Source organism: Trematomus bernacchii, unplaced genomic scaffold, assembly GCF_902827165.1.
Source record: "Trematomus bernacchii unplaced genomic scaffold, fTreBer1.1, whole genome shotgun sequence".
Lineage (NCBI taxonomy): Eukaryota > Metazoa > Chordata > Actinopteri > Perciformes > Nototheniidae > Trematomus > Trematomus bernacchii.
The window spans coordinates 1,573,977-1,596,871 of record NW_022987582.1 but is presented as its reverse complement, the minus strand read 5'-3'; the positions used below and the strand labels follow the sequence as shown (position 1 = coordinate 1,596,871).

The 22,895-nt window shown below is 41.0% G+C and overlaps 1 protein-coding gene across 2 annotated transcripts; it reads left to right on the top strand.

Moving 5' to 3' along the window:
* The first annotated feature begins 9,887 nt into the window (after nt 1-9,887).
* snx27b (sorting nexin 27b) lies at nt 9,888-20,269 on the top strand. Of its 2 annotated transcripts, none has more exons than XM_034128160.1 (13): nt 9,888-10,316; nt 13,388-13,619; nt 13,764-13,956; nt 14,160-14,224; nt 14,312-14,416; nt 14,525-14,603; nt 15,053-15,216; nt 15,315-15,404; nt 15,882-16,031; nt 16,394-16,522; nt 17,225-17,284; nt 17,372-17,434; nt 17,549-20,269. In XM_034128160.1, the coding sequence occupies exons 1-13, from the start codon at nt 9,997-9,999 to the stop codon at nt 17,591-17,593; spliced, it is 1,695 nt and encodes a 564-aa protein (XP_033984051.1). In that variant the 5' UTR covers nt 9,888-9,996; the 3' UTR covers nt 17,594-20,269. The 2 variants fall into 2 exon arrangements, with proteins under 2 accessions (XP_033984051.1, XP_033984050.1); XM_034128159.1 differs by having other exon boundaries at nt 9,997-10,316; nt 17,372-17,420.
* Nucleotides 20,270-22,895: the final 2,626 nt, after the last annotated feature.

The following is a 22,895-nucleotide window of genomic DNA, read 5'->3' as shown; positions in this document are numbered from 1 at the left end:
ACAAATGGATATGATGTTTCCTGGTAATATAGCACCCCAACGCACCTGGCGTCTAGACCCCCATTTGCTTTCATATGAACACTTTAAAACTTACCTCAGTGACCAGATTGACTTTTTTCTAGAAATTAATGACACCAAGGATATTTCGAGGAGTGTTCTATGGGAATCCCTAAAAGCTTACATCAGGGGACAGGCTATTTCATACACTGCACATAAAAACAAAGAGCGATCTAAGAAACTTAAAGAACTGACACACAGCATTGCAGATGTTGATAAACGGTATGCTCTCTTGCCCACGGCAGATCTTTTTAAAGAAAAAGTACTGCTTCAATCTGAATTTAACACACTTTCGACGTGGAGAGCTGAAAAAAATATTTTAAAAACTAAACAGGTTTACTATGAACATGGGGACAGAGCAGGAAGACTCCTTGCACTTCAGCTTAAGCAACAGGCGGCTGGACAGACGATCCCAAGGATTTCTTGGATTCCTTACATATCCCAAAACTTTCACCAGACTCCCAGTGCTCCTTGGAACAGCCATTAACGGTTGGAGAAATAGAAAACGCAATCAAACTGTCTAGTACAGGGAAGGCACCAGGCCCGGATGGGTTTCCCATTGAGTTTTATAAGGAATACTCCTCAAAACTTGTGCCGGTTTTAAAATCGGTATATGAAGAATCACTGGTTAATGGTAAATTGCCACCAACACTCTCTCAAGCGACAATTTCAGTGATATTGAAAAAAGACAAGGATCCCTCACAGTGTAGTTCCTATAGACCAATCAGCCTTCTTTGCTGTGATTATAAAATATTAACTAAAGTCCTTGCGCAGCGATTAGAAGCCTTTATTCCTACCATTATTGATAAAGACCAAACAGGTTTCATCTCTGGGCGACATTCATTTTTTAATGTACGGCGGTTATTTAATTTATTATTGTCCCCTAAATCCACAGTGCGGCCTGAAATTATCCTGAGCCTTGAAAGGCGTTTGATAGGATCGAGTGGAACTATCTTTTTGCTGCCTTGGAAACATTTGGACTGGGACCTGTTTTTTGTAAATGGATTAAGACAATATATTCAGCCCCTACAGCCGCTGTTAAAACAAACAGTCTTATTTCTGAGTATTTTATGCTCTACAGAGGAACAAGGCAGGGATGATGCCTGTCACCCTATTTATTCGACATTGCAATTGAACCATTAGCAATTGCTATCAGAACGGACAATAGGATTAAGGGCGTTTCCAGGGGCAGCACAGTGCATAAAACATCTCTATATGCGGATGACCTACTTCTGCAAGTATCAGACCCAATAGAAAGCATGCCATATGTTCTCTCCTTGCTGAAGACATTTGGGAGCATTTCAGGTTACAAAATTAATTTGTCAAAATCTTTACTGTTTCCTCTCAATGACTTGGCAAGGCTGGAGGATTATGGTCATCTGCCCTTTAGGATTGAAAATGAGAAATTTACTTACTTGGGTATTGAGATGGCAAGCTCGGTTAAGACTGTTTTTACGTACAATTACAAATCTATCTTGGAATGCACCAAGAATGATCTAGATAGGTGGTCAAAGCTGCCTGTCACACTAGCAGGGCGGATAAACGCTGTGAAAATGACAATATTGCCCAGATATTTGTACCTGTTTCAGATGATTCCGATTTTCATCCCAAAATCCTTTTTTGCCCAACTAGACAGCCTTATCTCTGCGTTTATATGGAATAAGAAGCCTGCACGCACAAAGAAGGCAAATCTGGAGAGGGTCAAATCTGAAGGTGGTTTGGGTCTACCTAATTTCCTATTTTATTACTGGGCAGCTAACATTGCTAAACTCACATACTGGATTACCACATTTGCAGACAAGGAGGGCCCAATATGGGCTACAATGGAGTTGGAGTCCACACTCCCAATTTCCCCAATCTCATCTTTAACTGCCCCCCTTCCATTGAATGTTAAAGTAAGTGAGTTTAACTCAAACTTAGTGGTCCAAAACTCAATTAAGATCTGGGGTCAATTTAGGAAACATATGAATCTGAAAAGCATATGCAGTTTCTCGCCAATAATGTCTAATCACCTTTTTACACCATCCCGTTTGGACATGGCATTTGCTGTTTGGCATAGAAGTGGCTTGGTCTTTTTTCAAGATCTTTTTAGTGACGACAGTTTTGCATCCTTTACACACTTGTGTAGGGATCACAACATACCAAAATCTCACTTTTTTAGATATCTCCAGGCTCAGTCTTTTGCGTCAAAACATTTTCCAGGATATCCGTGTCCACCCTCTAAAGATCTAGCTCACTCGGTTCTTAATGTGAATCCATTTAATAAAGGGGCTGTGTCCAAAATATATACATTGATTCTGAATAACTGCCCTCCCACATGGGACAAAATTAAAAAAGCATGGGAAGGAGATATTGGTGATTCTATTTCAGAGGAAGCCTGGGAAAGCATTGTTTCACGTATACACACCTCTTCTTTCTGTATTAGACATGGATTAATCCAATTTCAGGTAGTACACCGACTACATTACTCCAACGACAGACTAGCTAAGATCTTTCCCAGTGTCGCTCCAACCTGTCCCAGGTGTCATTATTCCCCTGTCTCCCTGGGGCATATGTTCTGGTCATGTCCGTCATTAAGCAGTTTCTGGGCTTCTGTGTTTCGGTCACTTTCTGCAATATCTGGCAGGATACTATCTCCTAACCCTCAAACAGCTATTTTTGGAACTGTTGACACTGGACTAGGGTTCTCCTCCCTCCACAAAAATGCGGTTGCCTATGCGTCGTTGCATGCCCGCCGTCTCATACTGCTAAATTGGAAAGGAAAAAATCCCCCTTCCTATATTCATTGGATCAGGGAAGTGATGCTTGGGTTAGACTTGGAAAAATTGAGATATGCAGTGCGCAGTGCGCTATTTATTACCCATGTTAGAGGCCTTTCCCTCACCTGATTCACTGTGCATTTTTCTTTGACTATTGACCTGGACACTCTGGGGTCCTTAGTTGTGGGCTTGAAGTTGTTATGTACCTTGTCACACTAAGGGTTTAGAAGACTGGCAATAAGAATAGCATAAACTAAAATGTTTGTTTGGGTTATGTGTGTGATGTTTTATATCTGATTATTTACTCGTATACTGTCTATCGTCATTATTTTTGTTGTATGTGTTTATTTTGGTCTATTTCTATTTTTTTTTTTTCATTTATTTTACCTGTATTTATATATTTTTTATATTTGATTTCTATGACAATTCATTTATTTTTGTCGTATGTTTGTCTATTCACTGGGGAATACCACCTGGAGGGGGAGGGGGGTGGGATTTGGGGGGTTTGCAACTTTTTGTCATAAATATTGGACATACTGTATTTGTGAAAAACTGAAAAATAAAGTTGTTAAAAAAAAAGAAAATTGAGCGAAATGAGGCATGGCTAAAATGCATGATCTGTTTGGTATTTTGAAAAAAAAAAAGTATAAATATGCCTTATATAGGTATGGTCCTACACTATATTATTATAATATAGCATGATAGGTCCACTTGAAATTCGATATTGGCCCTGAAGAAAAAACAACGTTTATAAAGTGTGTCACATACAAACAGAAAAATAACCAACGCAATAAAAAAAGGAAAGTTCACTGCAGCCAAGATATTGAAACATAAATAGTATGTAGCCTACAAGTTTGTTGGAAACACAGTGGCCTATTCTAATGCTGATAGTTGCTGGTTTGTTTAGGATTATAAACCATGCTGGTAATGTTGGTATTTCATCTATTTCATTACTCATTGTTACATAGAGTTTGGAGAGTATGTCTCCTACCTCTTTGTGTAATTGCCCTTTTCTCCTCTTAATAAGATCATTGTTAGTCTTTTAAAATGACTCATCTAGTTTTCACCTTAGAAGCTCTCTCAAAGGCTGGTACTCTATAAATAACTTTTACCTGCAGGGTCTCAGCTTAAGTGCAAGAGCAACTGTTATTATAAAACATCATCCTTTTGAGAGTTTTCTTATAGGTTTGTCACAAGGTAAAACTCTTTAAACCAGGAAGCTTTATGAATACACCCTCTGACATTGTGTAAGCTTTTCCGGAGAGAACAAATAAAGAAAAACGAAAAAACTAGGGTGTGGGTGCTTGAAAAGTGGGTGTGTCAACCTCTCTATATAAACCAAGGTGTCCGTGTTCTCTTCACAAATCCTACTCTTCCATTCTCTCTACCTACTCAAGCTTTCATTGAATTTGGTAAGTCCATTTAGACATGAATCATTAACCATTGTGCATTTGAATTGTCTAAATAGTTGATATCTATAATGTAGCATTATGTTTTGTTAGTGCTATGTATAGGATTTAAGTATCATAGCATAGAAAGATTATAGCAATTCTCTAATTTACGTATTATAGTGACATTCATCAAATTGTGGGAATTCTGTCAATTTGAAAATGCAAAGTTCTTTTAAAAGAGGAGGAACAACAAGTACAGGGAGTTTGGAAATCAGACTAGATGTGTTTGGTTGCCTTGAATTGTTTTGGAAAGATGCAGAATTGCCAACCACACCAAATCACAAATGAGCTTTTCTGTTGCTCCACCCAAACATTACTTTATCATGTCTGTTGTTCAAAACCAAGGGAACATTTAGTAATTACCCCTTAAAGAAAATATGAGAAGGCAACATAATTATGAGCAAAACTTTATCGCACCGTTTTAAAATAATCAGTAATGTTCACAAGACAAATGATGGTTGGGCAGTAAGAATCTTGATCCCAGCACGCTCCAAGAATCCATTTATAAATAAACACTGAACTACGCAGTCAACAGTATTTTTTTCATTTCAGCAAACATGGCCATGCTTAAAGAACAACTGACATTATTGAAGACCACCTTCGATAAGTATGCTGGAAAAGACGGAGACAAAGATTCACTGAGCAAGGCAGAACTTGCTGATTTGTTCCACGTGGAGATTCCTGAAATGGCCGTAAGTAAAAAGATGAAGTACTATTGTAATATAGATCTGTGTATGCCTCTGTTTATGTTTTAAAATCTAATACAAACTTCTGTGGACTTCATCTCTTTAGGGGGACAAACAACAGTTAGACCAATTCTTCGCCAGCCTGGATGGGGACAAGGATGGAAAAGTTTCTTTCCCAGAGTTTGCCCAGTTTGCAGCAACCTTAATGTTGTTGTACAGCGCATTCTAATTTGGCAACATTGCCTCAGAATTCTTTGCCTTAAGGTTATCTCTATAACATCTAGAAAGTACATGTCATTATTATGTGTTCTGAGTAAACACAGATAAATCATTGATGGGTTCTTATGTTAGCTTAAATAAATCATTGATTTTTAATATCAGATGTTAACTAAAAAAATAAATGTTGTCACATTGTATAATTGTTTGTGTGTGTTATTAAACCAAAGAGATATTGTGAGAACTCCTACAGCCAGCCCTCTCTTTAAAATGCATTTTAAAATATTATTTAGAGCATACTCTGAAATATAGAACATGTTAAAAAATATCTCTTGGCTCCTAATTAAGAGATTCATCCTATATTAAAATATTCACATGTATGTCCCTGTTTAGACGCTTTGCCCTTAAAAACAATGTCTGTCTATCAAATTCTCCCAAGATGTTAACTTGAATTCTTATTCTCACATGCCTCCAGGGTGAACAGAGAATCCAATAATGTGTAAGTAAATGGATACCAGGTTTAACATTAGCAAAACTTCATCAAAAAATCCAATCCAATCCAACTTTTTTTAAACTTTAAAACCTCCAGACCAAAGTGCTGTATACAACAACAACAACAAAAACAAATAAAAGTAAGAACACAAAACAAGAATACAAATATCAGACATATAGTAAAAAAACATATACAATTTAAAAGCAATAAAAGCAACAATCTGCAAAGTGCAGAACGCTAAGAGAAGAGGTGGGTTTTAAGACTTAAGCTCAGAGAGGTGAGGTGCAGCAGCTCAGAGAGGTGGGGTGCAGCAGCTCAGAGAGGTGGGGTGCAGCAGCTCAGAGAGGTGGGGTGCAGCAGCTCAGAGAGGTGGGGTGCAGCAGCTCAGAGAGGTGGGGTGCAGCAGCTCAGAGAGGTGGGGTGCAGCAGCTCAGAGAGGTGGGGTGCAGCAGCTCAGAGAGGTGGGGTGCAGCAGCTCAGAGAGGTGGGGTGCAGCAGCTCAGAGAGGTGGGGTGTAGCAGCTCAGAGAGGTGGGGTGCAGCAGCTCAGAGAGGTAGGGTCAGCTCAGAGAGGTAGGGTGTAGCAGCTCAGAGAGGTGGGGTATAGCAGCTCAGAGAGGTAGGGTGTAGAGGTGGGGTGTAGCAGCTCAGAGAGGTAGGGTGTAGCAGCTCAGAGAGAGAGGTGGGGTGTAGCAGCTCAGAGAGGTGGGGTGTAGCAGCTCAGAGAGGTGGGGTGTAGCGGCTCAGAGAGAGAGGTGGGGTGTAGCAGCTCAGAGAGAGAGGTGGGGTGTAGCAGCTCAGAGAGGTGGGGTGTAGCAAGCTCGAGAGAGTGGGGTGTAGCAGCTCAGAGAGAGAGGTGGGTGTAGCAGCTCAGAGAGAGAAGGGTGGGGTGTAGCAGTCAGAGGGTGTAGCAGCTCAGAGAGGTGAGGTGTAGCAGCTCAGAGAGGTGGGGTGTAGCGGGTGTGGGGTGTAGCAGCTCAGAGGGTGTAGCAGCTCAGAGAGGTAGGGTGTAGCAGCTCAGAGAGGTGGGGTATAGCAGCTCAGAGAGGTAGGGTGTAGAGGTGGGGTGTAGCAGCTCAGAGAGGTAGGGTGTAGCAGCTCAGAGAGAGAGGTGGGGTGTAGCAGCTCAGAGAGGTGGGGTGTAGCAGCTCAGAGAGGTGGGGTGTAGCGGCTCAGAGAGAGAGGTGGGGTGTAGCAGCTCAGAGAGAGAGGTGGGGTGTAGCAGCTCAGAGAGGTGGGGTGTAGCAGCTCAGAGAGGTGGGGTGTAGCAGCTCAGAGAGAGAGGTGGGGTGTAGCAGCTCAGAGAGAGAGGTGGGGTGTAGCAGCTCAGAGAGAGAAGTGGGGTGTAGCAGCTCAGAGGGTGTAGCAGCTCAGAGAGGTGAGGTGTAGCAGCTCAGAGAGGTGGGGTGTAGCAGCTCAGAGGGTGTAGCAGCTCAGAGAGGTAGGGTGTAGCAGCTCAGAGAGGTGGGGTGTAGCAGCTCAGAGGGTGTAGCAGCTCAGAGAGGTGAGGTGTAGCAGCTCAGAGAGGTGGGGTGTAGCAGCTCAGAGAGGTGGGGTGTAGCAGCTCAGAGAGGTGGGGTGTAGCAACTCAGAGAGGTAGGGTGTAGCAGCTCAGAGAGGTGGGGTGAGGTGGGGTGCAGCCAGGCCATTGAGGGATTTAAAAGTAAATAAAATAGTTTTTAAATGAATCCTAAAATGTATGGTTTACAGGTTGAATGATTCCTTTTATGGCCACTAATGGCCACGCACCCACCCTTCTTTTTTTTAACTCTGCCGCTTCTATTAAGCATGCTGCACATGACGGCAACATTAATTTCCAGCAAGAAACCAAATAAGGAAACTGGATTTGATTGAAATAGATAAATGTAATTACAGTGAATACAACTACTTTTAAAGTATATTCCACTTCAGCAAAACTAGTTTGGACATAGAGCCACTCTAGACATGGTCTCAAGGTAATGGAACAATGCAGCACCTGTGTTAGCTTTTCACATTCACCCAAGATTTTTAAATGAAAGCCATTATATTTTATGAATTGACAGCAGTTTTATACAACTCAGAAGTTGGTTGTGTAAAGAAAAGTTTGCCATTCATTTGAAAGATGACATGAATCAATTATTTGATGTTCATATTAGTAAATTACCTTTCTCTTGACCATTAGAAAAAGCGTTAGCATAGTTGAATTGCTTCCAGTTCAGTCATTATCATTCGGCAGTTAAAATGCGAGGGGTCCCAAACCTATGGCCTAACGGGGAGAAATTATCTACTCGTGACCCATTACCTCAGGTCGTGGCCTATATGGGCATGACTTGTGAATTTTCAAACATCTATCGGTTAAAAAACTCTTACATATCTGAATAGGTGGACGATGTAATATGTCACAATAAAAAAGAAAAACGTGATCAAACCTTAACACAGAAATAGGGTTGAATATTTGTGTTTCTTATTTTTCGATCCCTGAGACTTTTTCTTGGGGCCCCATGGGGAATCGCGATCCACAAGATGGAAAACATTGCTTGCAGTCTTGGTTAATAATAACATTGGCTCATTCAGAACTTGTCTCTATCAGTGGCGAGCCGTCAGGGCCCTCTAGGCCCTCTGTGAGGGCCTAGATATTCCAAAAAATAATATTTAAAAACATTAAACATTTTTTTTTTTTAAATATATATTTTTTTAATATTATTTTTGTTATATTTTTCATTAGTTTTACCGAAAAAAAACTTGATTTAATAAAATAACATTTCCAAATAAATAAATCCTTCGAATCTGCCTGTTCAGTCTCTGTTTGAATGTGGGTTACATGAAAGAAGCTCGCCTGGCCCTCTCTGCGATTCACAAAGTAATGTCAAATGACAGTACAATTGACCAATCATATCTTCGCTCTGGGTTTCGCGGACTAGATGACAAGTTCCGCCCGCTGTGAAACTTTTCTTGTTTCCATAGTAACAACAACTTCCTGTCAACAGCGTGAACTCGCCTTCAAAATAAAAGCATGCCAAATTACACTTAAGACATACAACTGCAACGAAAGTAACAAACACAATGCAATATCATTTTCAATGTCAAAGAACACAAATTGGGTTCACAGGTGTTGTTTTGTGTGGTAGAGGGTCGCTGTCATTTATGCGTTTTGCACCCTGGGCCGTTGTTTTGATATTCCGCTGAAGTATATGCTGTGACGTAATAACTCTTTTGTTTTCTTTTTTCGAGGGAAGGGGTGGGGGTCAGAGGGCCTAGGTATAAAGCTCACGGCTCGCCACTGGTCTCTATTATATGCAGAGGGGTAAGAAGTACTCAGATCTTGTGCTAAAGTAAAAGTATAAATACCACAGTGTAGGAATACAAGTAAAAGTACAAAAGTACTAGCATCAAAATATACTTAAAGTACCAAAATAAAATTACTCATTATGCAGATTGCGCATTTCAGAATATAATATGTTATGATTATAATTATTGATGAATTAATATGATTACCACAGCTGGTAAAGGTATGTTTAATTACTTTATTTACTGCTGGGTAGCTGGTGTACTTCATCCAGGTGTTACTAAATTCTTTTTTAAGTGATTATATATATATATATATATATATATTATCATTAATCCGAATCTGCAAAGTAACTAAAGTTATCAAATAAATGTAGTGAAGTGTAAAAGTACGAAATTTACCTCTGAATTGTAGTGGGCTAGAACTTCTTCAAAAAAAGGATTAAATTCAATTAGATTCATTCAAAGGCTTTATTGTCATACAGTGTGCACAGCTCTACAGTGTAGATATGGCAATGGAAAACCTAAATCCCAAGTCCCAAGCTCCTCCAACAATGCAACATGATAAAGTATTTATAGGATATCACATTTTTTAATTAAATAAAAATAGTGCAATAAGAAACAGAGTAGAACAAAAAATAGTACAGATTTTGTAGCAGGACCAATTTGCAAGTAATTAATATAAATACAAATTAATACAATAAGCAAAATGATGCAGAGAATGTTAAGTGACCAAATAAATGCAGGAGTCTATATATATATGTAAATAGAAAAGTACAAGTCCCTCAAAATTGTACTTAAGTTCAGTACTTGAGTAAATATACCTACTTTACACCACTGATTATATGGCCTAAACAGGAAAGGAAACTCACCGCACGCGGAAAGGAGTCACTGACCCACATGGAACACATCCTGGGGCGCGCGCTCGCGAATCATCGGACTCTGTCGGCTCTTTCCGGAGATCTCGGTCAGTTAGCTAGCCAAGCTGATTAGCCTGCTACTACAAGCTAATGTTTGTTGGATATTTATCGTTAGCAGAATTTGAGTAAATGAAACAAAGAGTATAGAAAAATGGCGGACGTCGAGGGAGAGGGAATTTGTTCGTCGGTCCCTCCGTTACCTCACCCTTCTTCGCGTAACGGCTCCGGTAGCGGTAACGTTACACCGGGCAGCTGCCAGGCAACCACCGTTACATCAGGCCCACGGCTGGTGCAGATAGTGAAGTCTGACTCGGGATATGGCTTTAATGTTCGGGGACAAGTCAGTGAAGGTGGGCAACTACGGAGCATTAACGGAGAACTGTATGCTCCCCTGCAACATGTCAGTGCTGTCCTACCGGGAGGAGCCGCCGACAGAGCCGGTATTTCCAAGGGCGACAGGATTCTCGAAGTGTAAGTGGCTGCTATCTTAGCTTAACCGACTGCATGTGTTGGGTAACGTACACATGACTGTTGCATCTCAAAATGATTGTTAATGAAAATTGAGACAAGCAGGACCAATGAGCATCATTTAATTTATATTTAACGTTACTGAGAATCACCTAAAAGCCTGTGTGATCGTGCACTATCATGCTGGTCTTGCAGGGCAGAGCCACCGTTCATCCTCATGAAAGGATGTCTGTGTGTCAGACAGAAAAAAGCCCAGGGATCATTAGGAATTCCCGTCATACTGAAACCTATTCCACTCATCCACAGCATGCCAAGTTATTCTCAAGTCATCCCGTTTAGCCACACATTAATGTCAATGGAACCAGATGCAGTATGTCTCTCCAATAGCCATAGCCTGCTTTGCTAGAATTGATCATGAAGGTGAGTTGGTCAGTTAACCACTGTTACTATCAGTGAGCACTGATGTGTGCTGCTGCATTCAGGATAGTGTGATGTTAGTATGCATGGAGACTGCTTACTTATGTTAGGCTCTGTTGCTATGGAGAGGAGCACACAGCTCAGCATCAGTACTGGCACTTCAGTGTGTGTGTGTGTATGTGTGGAAAAAGGTGATGCAGAAAGGGAGGGATGCTTTCAGTTCAATTCTGATTGGCTTCCCTTCTCTAAAACCCTGTGTCCCATTGGCTGGTTTTTGCACACTGCTTTGTTAATGGATGGCTTTCAGTAACCTGGCAGTTTGTTGACCCCATTATTTTGTGTGTGTTGTGTGGAAGCATGTGGATGTATGTTTATGCATTTTTGGATACAAATCCCTTTATATGTCACCCCCTTATAAAATTGGCTTTGTTCACTGAAAGTAATGGTTTGGTTAATATCCATGCACTAGTGTAGGCTTTAACATTTTATACTTTACTAGCATTATTATTTGAAGGGTACTGTCTCCTCTCCTGTGCCTCATATGAAGTAGATAAGGCAGGCCCAGATATGACTAAGTCTCAACACATAGAGCATTGCTCCCTTCATTCAAGGCACAGTATGTTCACAATATCTCAGTAAGCAAACGATGAAGTACCTGCAGATAAGCTGCAGTGGTATAGAGCCTCTTTTCCGCTTTTCTCCATCAATACTTCTTTGCACATTTACAAACAACTCCCGCTTCCCGAGTCTTTGATGCAGAATAATCAATAGTACGAGAAAACTTGTTGGGCCTTTTGCTCGATGATAAAGCAAATGTATAGTGTTTCCTAGTGTTTCCTGTTTCCTGTTCTACTGTATATCATTGTGGCCTACATACATATAAAACACTCTAATCTTCAGCAGAGATATATATAAAAAAAATGACTCTATCCTTGAATTATTTATACAAAATAAATATGACACACAGGAAAATGTCTCTCAAAAGCTAAATATGCCCAGAAAGTGCTGATAATGCAAGAGCAGAGAGCCCTAGATCATGCAGCTGCTTATTATATAGTCATAGTCTGCCAAAATGCTTAGTCTGTATTTTGTGTAGTAGGAGACATGGGTTTCTTCTCCTACTACACCTGCAGAATAAATATATAAATATAGTTTTATTTGTGTCCCTCCCCTTTTGTTCTTTGCTTATTTCCACCTCAATAATCATCTTTTTTGCACCTGGCTCAGAAGGTTTTCCTTGATTTAGTCGCATGCTGCTGTGAAGTTATCTTTTGCGTTGAGTTATTAGGTATTATAGAGCGTTGGCAGTGTGTCACCCTGTCATCATAAGTCGTGCCATGCTGACATAACATCATCCATCCGACACAGGTTCTATGTTATAATGCAAATCAGCAGGCACTTGGTAGTACTAGATTTACAGATTCTTGCAGCAATGTGATGAATTGCCTTATTAAGTTTGTGTATTACTCGGATTACTGTTTTTATTACTTATTTTCTCATTTTGCTATGCACTGTTGTCCCTAGTGAGGCTATAATAATAATAATAATAATGTTATTTTTTGCACCAATGATGTGATCTATATCATATGAACATTTTGCATACAGTTACATCCCTGAATGTTGGAAATGTTTGGTCTTTATAAGGCAATGTGGAAACCGAGAAAGAAGACTTTTTACATAAGTGCAAAGTTTAACAAGAAATCTAACAATGCCCTATCTGGCAAGACTCAAAGAGGAAGCTTCATATGAGAACACCAAGGCCAGCTTTTACTAACAGATGTATGCCACACAAATAGTGATTAAGATGTTACCCAAAGTATAACCGGGTTGCACTCAGGTTATGCAAATTAACATTATATTGACATTTGAGTAATTTGTTGGTTTCTGTCTGTTGTAAAAAAAAAGTTTAAAGAAAAGAATAGGTCAATGTATTCATGCTAATTTGTGTTAGCTGTTGTTTAAGTTGAAGCAGTTCATTACATTTGCACAGAATATAAAGCACATAATAATGTAATTTACTGATATGATATTTATACAACGCTTTCTTTTGTTTTGAGTAAAGTAAACCATTGGTCAGGAGCACAACAGTCATAATCATGCCTGCCAAAAGGCGCACACCCAGTGTTACTCATGCTCAGCAGCTGTGCTAAAGACATAACCCAAAAGTGTTATTCCCTCTGGGGGAAGATTTGAGTCTAGAGTGGCTTTAAGGCCATAGCCTCTCTCCTCTTGCCACACATAAACAGAAGCTGTTTCACTTGATTTTCTTTTCTGTCATTTCATTCAAAACTTGTGTTCCATGTGATATATTTCTAGAGATATGTAGGGCTGTCCCAATATCAGGTTTCCACACGACTATCATGGCCAAATAACAGCCATATTAACCTGATACCTTTTTCTAAAAAATGTATGCAGTTGAAGAAGTGAGACAGAAGAAGTGAGAACGGAAATAAATAAAAGTGATTTAAGAGGCGCTGAATTATTTACATAATGTTATCATATGTGCCGCATAATGTGCCATACACACTAACCATGTAAGTAGTTCTCTTCGTAAAAGTTGAATAATGTAAGCAAGTAGTAAATAATGCTCTGTCTGCATTAATACAAAGAAAGAAGCTTTACAATAGTCTACATCTCTTCCTCTCGCTTTCCAACAGAAATGGTGTAAATGTAGAGGGAGCGACCCACAAGCAGGTGGTGGACCTGATCCGGGCCGGAGAGAGGGAGCTGGTGCTGGCCGTGCTGTCCGTCCCGCCCCAGGAGGCCGAGTGCCTCGATCCCGGAGACGACGTTTCAGCCCTGTCCTGCTATGACTACTCCGACAAGCAGGCTGTCCCCATCTCTGTCCCGAGCTACAAACACACAGAGCTCAACCAGGAAAAGTTTGTGGTGGGTGCACTTGTGGATGGCTTCGTAGATGGCTAAATGAGAGTAGGACCTTGGCCGCCGTAGTGACAGCTCATACGGCTGGAGGATTTGTCTTCAACTTCTGCCATTGTGTTTTATATTCCAACTCTCTGCATTCTCTTTCAGGTATATAATGTATACATGGCAGGCCGGCAGCTATGCTCTAAGCGTTACCGTGAGTTTGTGATCTTACACCAAAATCTGAAGAGGGAATTTGCCAACTTTACCTTCCCAAAACTGCCTGGGAAATGGCCTTTTTCACTGTCGGAGCAGCAGCTGGACGCGCGACGCAGGGGTCTTGAGGAATACCTAGAGAAAGGTCAGAGAAAATGAAATGTTAAGATAGAAAGTAGTAATCAGTATCATCCTGTTGTAAACTTAAGTACTGGGATAAAAAAATGTGGAAAGGTCTGGAAGACATACTGTCCACCCCAGAGTCCATAAGTACATTGTGTGTGCCATTGCATGACCACTGTTATTCCATATAAAAAACGGTTGCCTTCTTATATCTCTTGTTTGCAGTGTGCTCTGTACGGGTAATTGGCGAGAGTGACATCATGCAGGAGTTCCTGTCTGAATCAGATGAGGTAAAAAAACTAAAAACACGGTTGTTTATTTTTGTGGTCATTTGCCTGTGACTCATGTGCAGTTTGTCTCTCCTTCCTATTACATAGAACTATAATGGCGTGTCAGATGTGGAGTTAAGAATAGCCATGCCCGACAAAACTACGCTAACCGCCAGAGTTCGTAAAAACTCCACTACAGACCAGGTGTACCAGGTAAAAACACACACAGGCCTGAAAACAGTTACGCATTATAACCATGACCTTATCAGTTTAGTTTCTTCACCTTCTCTGACTTTGTCTCTCTCCGTCTTTCCTATTCAGGCTGTGGTTATGAAACTAGGGATGGACAGTGTAACAGCCAGCTACTTCGCTCTGTTTGAGGTCATCAACCACACCTTCGGTTAGTAAGAACGTGTATTTGAGCTTTTAGTTTTTGTGCATGCTCCTTTCTACACTGAAAATGTTCCCATGTTCGTTCAAAACACATGTTTTGACTAAAACAGCCAAATATCTAGAAGGCCTTTGTGCAAGAATGTTCATATGTCACTTCAACCAATCCTCACCTTCTCAAGGCTAGTTTGGTATGACGATAATTTAGATATTTCAAGCAGCTAAATAAATCTACTGTATATCAGAAGAATGTTCAACCTATGCAGCACCACTGAATGTATTCTCTATGAATGGGTGCAGAATAGTTACACGATTTCAAAAGCAAAAGTGACAGCTCAACAGTTTTTCTCAGACACATAATAACAGGATATCTCTCTCTCTCTCTCTCTCTCTCTCTCTCTCTCTCTCTCTCTCTCTCTCTCTCTCTCTCTCTCTCCCCTCACTTTCTTTCTTCCTCAGTGCGAAAGCTTGCCCCCAACGAGTTCCCTCACAAGCTCTACGTACAGAACTATACCTCAGCCATCCCAGGAACCTGCCTCACCCTGAGAAAGTGGCTCTTCACTACTGAAGAGGAGATTCTGCTCAATGACAACCAGCTTGCTGTCAACTACTTCTTTCACCAGGTGTGTGCATATGTCTTTTTACCTTTTCAGCGTGTGTGTGAATCTGTTTTTTGTGGGTTTGTTTGAACAGTTTCCCCTATTTGTTCATTCCTTTACAGGCTGCTGATGATGTGAAGAAAGGTTTCGTCAAAGCAGAGCAGAAGTCCCACCAGCTGCAGAAGCTGGCGGAGCAGAAGAAGATGTCTATGGTCAGTCTCTCACATTCACCAGACACCAAACAGCTCCTCTCTACTGCTCCTGGGGAACTTGCTCAGACAAAGTCAGATAGAGTTACTTTTTATAGTAATTACGCAGTGTGGCTATTACCATTCCCTCTCTCACCTGATCAGTCTCCTTTAAATGTGTGTAACAAAGCGCAAAAGGCACACATTTCCCTCAGGGGTTTACAGTGAGAGTCTAGATTTGGAAATATTGAGTTTTTCTAAAAAACATAAATAAATTAACCTGCTCTGGAGAGATGTAACCTCCCCCAGCTAGTAAATACTCATTACCTATTTTCAGATCAGTTGGGCTACAGCAAATATATAAAGTGAGTGAATGTTCTCTGCATTTGGTTGATTAAGCTTAGGTGCATCCTGCATCTAAACTTCAGTCAGTTGAAGAAGTACATATTGTAATATATAGTTAAAAACATACTTGTCTCTTCTGTCCGCTTTCCTTCTCAGTATCTGAGTTTGTTAAGGGGTTGCGAGGGCTACAATGAGATCCTATTCCCACACTGTTCCTGCGACTCGCGACGCAAAGGCCATGTCATCACAGCCATCAGCATTCACCACTTCAAGCTGCACGCCTGCACCGAGGAAGGGACACTCGAGGCAAGTGTGTGTGTGTGTGTGTGTGTGTGTGTGTGTGTGTGTGTGTGTGTGTGTGTGTGTGTGTGTGTGTGTGTGTGTGTGTGTGTGTGTGTGTGTGTGTGTGTGTGTGTGTGTGTGTGTGTGTTGTGTGTGTGTGTGTGTGTGTGGTGTGTGTGTGTGTGTGTGTGTGTGTGTGTGTGTGTGTGTGTGTGTGTGTGTGTGTGGTGTGTGTGTGTGTGTGTGTGTGTGTGTGTGTGTGTGTGTGGTGTGTGTGTGTTGTGTGTGTGTGTGTGTGTGTGTGTGTGTGTGTGTGTGTGTGTGTGTGTGGACATATTTTGCATGTATAAGGGAGTGAGTGTACTAAAGCCTTAATATTGTTCCAGAACCAGGTGATTGCATTTGACTGGGGTGAGATGCAGCGGTGGGACACAGATGAAGAGGGCATGGCCTTCTGCTTTGAATATGCACGAGGAGAGAAGAAACCACGATGGGTCAAGATATTTACACCCTATGTGAGTGTCGCACGCACACACATTTGCATATGCTAATAGCCCTCATCTTATACCAGTCAAATTACAGCTCCTAGAGAAATAAAAACACATCAATTAATCTTTTTTTTTTAACTATAACTCACGGGCAAAATGTGATATTTAAGGAAATATCTTCTCATCAATATGAATCTACTGCAGCCGGTTTACTTAGCTCAGCATAAAGATTAGACAACATGAATGGATGTGTCTACCAGCACATCTAAAGCTCACCTCTCGTTTGTTTAATCAATACAAAAACCAAAGTGTTGGCCGGTTACGCTACTCATTGGCTGTGAGCAGTTGCCTGGCAACAAGCGGAGACTCTAGGAAGTTTAAGGTTCTAGCCAAGAAGTAGCGCATAACTCTCCCTAAAACTGTACATTTACGTTTGACGGTTCAGTTTTTGTCAGGATTAAACATAACGTAGATTAGTGAGACTTACAGGCGCTGGTTGGTGTATTTTTTCTTGCCACTGGACAGAGCAGTGTTTCCAGTTTTGTGCTAAGCTAACCAGCTGCTGTCTTTAACCTTATATTAAAAGTACAGAAAATGAGTGTTATGAATATCATTGAAAGCAAATACGCATACATATCAAACCATTCCTCTCAAGAGAAATATGTAAACCATATCAAATCTAAATGCATGTTTCTCTCTTTGTATTTGCTTTGCGTGGCCGATGTCCAGTTTAACTACATGCATGAGTGCTTCGAGAGAGTCTTCTGTGAGCTGAAGTGGAGGAAGGAGGTAAGGACCATCTACAAACATTGTAATATGTTTTATTACAAGCCATTGGGTGCTTCACTCACACCTGCAATGTGTGTGTTTCTACAGGTGGAAGAGGAGGCTACAGACAAGGACAATAAGAACTGCAGTAAAGATGGTATGTGTGGCAAGGTAAGGCTTTGCCTGCCTCTGTCCAGTATACGATTTAATCAATAGCCTGGGTGAATTCCTCTGTGTTTTTGTTTACTGAGAGTGTCTTCCTCCTGATTGCTCTTTCTGTTTCAGAATATTTTCCAGCTGCTGAGGCACAGAAGGGATGGAGGCACCTAGGAAGGGAGATTGTTACCTCTTAACTCAACACCGCCACCGGCCCTCATCTAGCCCCGGACGCAGCTACGCTCAGCTATTAACTACCTGGTCATCCTTTACACTTCATCAGCTACAACCTAAAAGCTACCCCCGATAAATGCAAACCAACAAGCACCTGCAAATCGAATAAACCGAAATATAAAAAGCTACAGACACATGAACCAGAACTCTTGAATCCAGCGCACCATAATCACGCATAAGCAGAACTCTGTCCAAACTTGGATTCATGCAGGCCTTCTTCTTATTGGCCGGGACTTGAAGTGGAATGTGACTTGTACGTGGGGAGGTTGTTAGCCTCCTCTGAAGTAGTCCTACCGGGAAGAGCAAGCTGGAGTGAATAAGGAAATATTGTGGGACTAACAAGGAAAAGTGTTAGTGCTCGCAAAGGGGAACACAGATAACACTGATCAGCAAGAATGAGGGTTGACCACAGGAAGACTCAGTGTGTCCATTTACGGCCAGTTGTTAGCGTGCAGGTGTGTTTGTGCATGTTAATGCGTGCTGGGGGCCCCAAAAGGCAAGGGTCCGACCAGAGTGAGGCCCTCAGAATGTAAGTCATCGTTTAATTATGTCGCATACAAACATTTTCATTGATTTGTTGACCAGTTTGCATCTATAAAACAAACCTATTAACATTGTAATGTGACAGAAGAGAGAGAGAGAAAGTGGACATGATGTAAAATAGTTTTTTTCATTCAGAGACATAGCTGTGATGACTTGACACAAGCAGGAACGACTTTACATTTCAAACTAATGTTGCACTTTATCCGACAGTATTAACAGCCCCCTAATGTGGGAGATGTAACCGAAGAAGCAGATTGGTTTACATTCATTTCTGACTGAATTACAACATTATTGTTATCCACTGCATCATCAGACGACATGTGCAGTGTGCAGAGCCATACATTCACCTTTTTTGTACTTATAGTATTATGTGAACACTACATGTTCATATTTTGAGACCATTGTAGAGCAGCAGTGATCAGACAGTGGAGTACAATATGTTGAGCATGCATTCCCCATAAGAGACAGCAGGGGTCCTTCTCCTCCTTCTGCTCTTTAACAGGCACTGATTACTTTGCTCCTGAAAGCTCCCAAGGGGTTTATAATAGGCCTGTAATTCAAAAGGCCTTTCTAATTGGAGCACTATTTATCTCTGTTGCTGGAACTTCGCTGTACTGTTGAACTTCTCATGCACTCCAGATTCAGGTTAAGTGGGAAGAAGATTTTTATTCGCAAAAAAGGGCAGCTTGCACACTTCATCAACGTTATACAGATATGAAGATAACGGCACATTAACTAAAGGCTAGGTATAAACCCATCACACAGCTGCAGTGTAATGAAGTAAACAGTGTAATTCAATGTCCCTCTAAATGAGCATAGCTAATGTTCTCATTCGTAGTATAACGTAATAATAATGTACCAGAAAGGACACTCAGAGAGAACAGACCTCCGCCAAGGTCGTTTACATAAGTGAAAATGAATGTGTGTATCCGCCTTGCGATCCGGATCCAAAAGGTGAAGGGTTCTTCCTTCAAACAATTGATATGAAAATTGCCTTGGGCCGGTAGTTTTTCTGACAAACTGACGAACCAAAAATGTAACCTTCTTAGCAGAGGCAATAAGCGATAAACATCATTATTTGATCCAATAGAGACTTCAGGCTGACAATCAAATACATGTTTGTAATCATACGTTATTACATCACTAAACTCTGAACTGCTGACATTAAATGTTAATAATTGCCCAGTGTTATGTTGGGATATTACTACCATAACATCTGAACTGGTTTATCATATCATGAACTCATTTAGAAAGCCAATTTAAAAGATCTTGCTTAACTCAAAAGCTGCTTCATGTTTAGTCCAAATCAATTCATTTAAAATCACATGAAAAATATGTGTCCACTGTTATGCATTACAACATGACAAACTTCATGTTATTTTCTTGTTTTAAATGAGGTAATCAAATAAGTATAAGATGCCGGTGAATGACAGTTAACCATTATTTAAATAATATTTAGCCCTTACTACTATTTAGCTCCTTATGACATTATCAACAGTATTCTTCTATACTGCGGGCAAGTAAAGAGTCACAGATTGATTCTGATTGGCTCTTGCTCAGAGGGCTTGTTATAATGGTGGTGCTGTTCACAAAAGCCGTTTTGGGTGATTCATGAGCTTCAGCAGACCCTGGTGGGTGTGTAAAGGAGGTTTAATGAATGTATTGAGCCTTGAATTTAGAGACCTGCGATCCTAAAGTCTCAAAGCATTTCCCAGTGTTCTTGTCCGCTTACTGGAGCGTATCTGACGTGGTGGATCCTCTGACATTGTCTGATCTGCCCACCTTCAAGTATGCACTAAGCCCCCCTTCTTTCTCTCTCTCATGCTGACTAAAGTTTAGTGTCACTAACAGTATTTATTTTATTAAGATAATATGTTCATTTGAGCATCCCTGTTGTTCAGTTTATCACCTGATGTAGTTTGGCTTTTGAAGAGTCACGCTAAGAAGAGGATGGAGATTGTCAACCCGCAGATTCTTTGACATGTTGAAATGTAAAATTTCAGAGAGATTGTTTGGTTACGTCGCTTACTGTAATAAATTGTAACATATTCTTTTAAATAAACGGATTTATTGATGCAACGTTTTGTGGGTGTGTTCGGTGCAACTGCAGGAGTCACACACTGCCAAAAGTATGATCTTACACACAAGCAGAAAGATGATAATCCTATGGAAATTATTTTCCACTCTTCCCCTCACTCTCACTTTTGTACTGACGTCTGTTTTCTTTCTTTCTCTCTCCTGTTGCTGTCCCCTTCTCTCCACAACTCTAATGAGATCTGGGAAATAATTACCCAGCGGGCAGTGAGATGGCCGCTGCATATCGACCTGCATTGAGTGCCTGCACCCTGTAATTAATGGCTATCGACCGCTGCTGGTCAGGGAAGCTTTCTTGGAGCATCTGAATTTGGAAATGCAAACATCTCTGGGCCAGAACCCTGTCCTGAGAGATGTCTTACCAAGGGTCCAATTTCAGTGCATATCAGTTTCATACCTTGATCACAGGAAGAGGCTTTGAACAAATGATTTGAAAAAAGTGCACTATTGCTGCATCATGGGAGAAATGGTTTTACAATTTCAAGATGTTACATTGGGACTCTGAAATGGGAGCATGAGTTATTTGTAGCTTCTTCCTGTGCATGGGGAAACACTTAGACTGTCTGGGGAACTCGTACAATAGGCTGGGAGGATCCTAATCCCTCCTCTTTACTATAAAAAAAGGAAAAACTGACTGCCTCATATCGAGGATAAAATAAGAAACTATTGCATCGCTCTTTTCCTTCTTTGATTGAACTATTAAAACACAGCACGTCAACTATATTACTGCTTTCTTTTATATTCCCTCACCCCGGTTTTTATCGTGTGTGTGTGTGTGTGTGTGTGTGTGTGTGTGTGTGTGTGTGTGTGTGTGTGTGTGTGTGTGTGTGTGTGTGTGTGTGTGTGTGTGTGTGTGTGTGTGTGTGTGTGTGTGACAGACACGCTAAGAGATAGATCAGGTCTGCAGCAGGGTCCTTACTTGATGTATGAGTCGCTTAGCAGGACTCTGCAGATGTGGGTGCAGATGTGTGCGACACACTGCAGTGGCCCCGTGATACCAAACATTTCTGCATCCCACCCTCCTGCTCTCTGCATCGTGCTCCACTGTTTCTGTGTGATTCTCCTCTGAACAAACAGCTCTGCAGGATCTGTGCACACCGGGCCGCTGGATGACTGAGTCCCTGCAGTAGAGGAGTATCTCGAGATTTATTACTTGCGCTTTTTTGCATCTCTCAGCTACGTTAGGCCGCCCCGGCAGTCCCATCACAGACAGGATGAGCTCAATAGGCCATTGAAATGAATGGTAAACTGCCATGGCAGCACATATACTGAACTTACAATAAAACAAGTTTAAAGCCTTATTAATAGGCTTTGGGGTAAAGGTTTTCCGCACAGCCATGCCAAAAGAGCATTTAGCTAAATTCAATCATCACGTGTTTGTATTATTCATCATTTTGCATTAGAATATTTGCCAAGATCCGTAACATGCAATCTTTGCCAATTGAGAATATTTGTCCAGTCACCCATAAACGCTTTTCTGAGTACGGTTTAAAGGCAGCATCCAAGAGGAAGAGGAGGGGGGATTCACTCCTCTCTCCTTCCTCTCCACTCCCCCTCCTCCTGTCCCTCTCTCATTAATGAGCAATCAGTTAAAAACTTTATCGGCTCCTATTTCCTTTCTCAGCACATTTTTCCCCTCCCTCCACTGTTTCTCCCAACCACCCGCCTTGTTTTATCTCCTTCTCTAGTACTCTTTCATTCTGCTTCCCCTACGTGTCTGTGCCTCTGCATAGCCCTCCCCTGCATCGCTCATTCTGTCTCTTGCTTCCTTTTGCCCCTTTTTATTGTTGCGCTACATTACTTACATTTTGACTTTTCTCCATCTGGCTCTTTTTCCTCTCATACCCCCTTTCCTTCAATACTCTCTGTTTCTGGTTTACACCTTGATCAAAGGAAACGGAGCCAGAGAAAAACATGTGATACATGTCTAGAGAGTACAAAACATGAGGCTGTTTATGTTTTTCTGTGTGTGTGTGTGTGTGTGTGTGTGTGTGTGTGTGTGTGTGTGTGTGTGTGTGTGTGTGTGTGTGTGTGTGTGTGTGTGTGTCTAAAAGATTTTGAAAAGTCTTTTGAAAAGGGTTATTGGAAGGTTGACCTTCTTTCTTTCACGTGTTTCAATCTGAACCTTATCTAAATTCGTAAAAAGGGAAAATATTGTCCAATGATTTGAATCAAAAAGAAGCATTGAAATGTTTTTCTAGCTGTGAATGTCAAAGTGTATTACATATTCAGAAACAAGAAAGACATGGAGTACTTTTAACCATCCCTATTCAGCTGAGATGTCGTGTCATTCCAATGAATGATAAATACATTTTTGTAAGATCTTTTGAAGGATTTTCTTTTTTTTCTAAACTGTTATTCTACTGTTTTGTATCTGTGTACAATAACTTTTTTTTTATCTTTTGCTGCTGCTTATCTTGGCCAGGACGCCTTTGAAAGGTTTTAATCTAAATCAAATCTATCGTGGTTAAATGACGGCTAGATACAAATAAAAAAGGTAGAAAATAATCCCTAAGGCAGAATGCAGGGTTTTCTGTTTTCTGCGGTTCATCAGATACTGTGATTAGTAAAGGTGCTGCAGAAATGAATCACCAGTGTCATCATC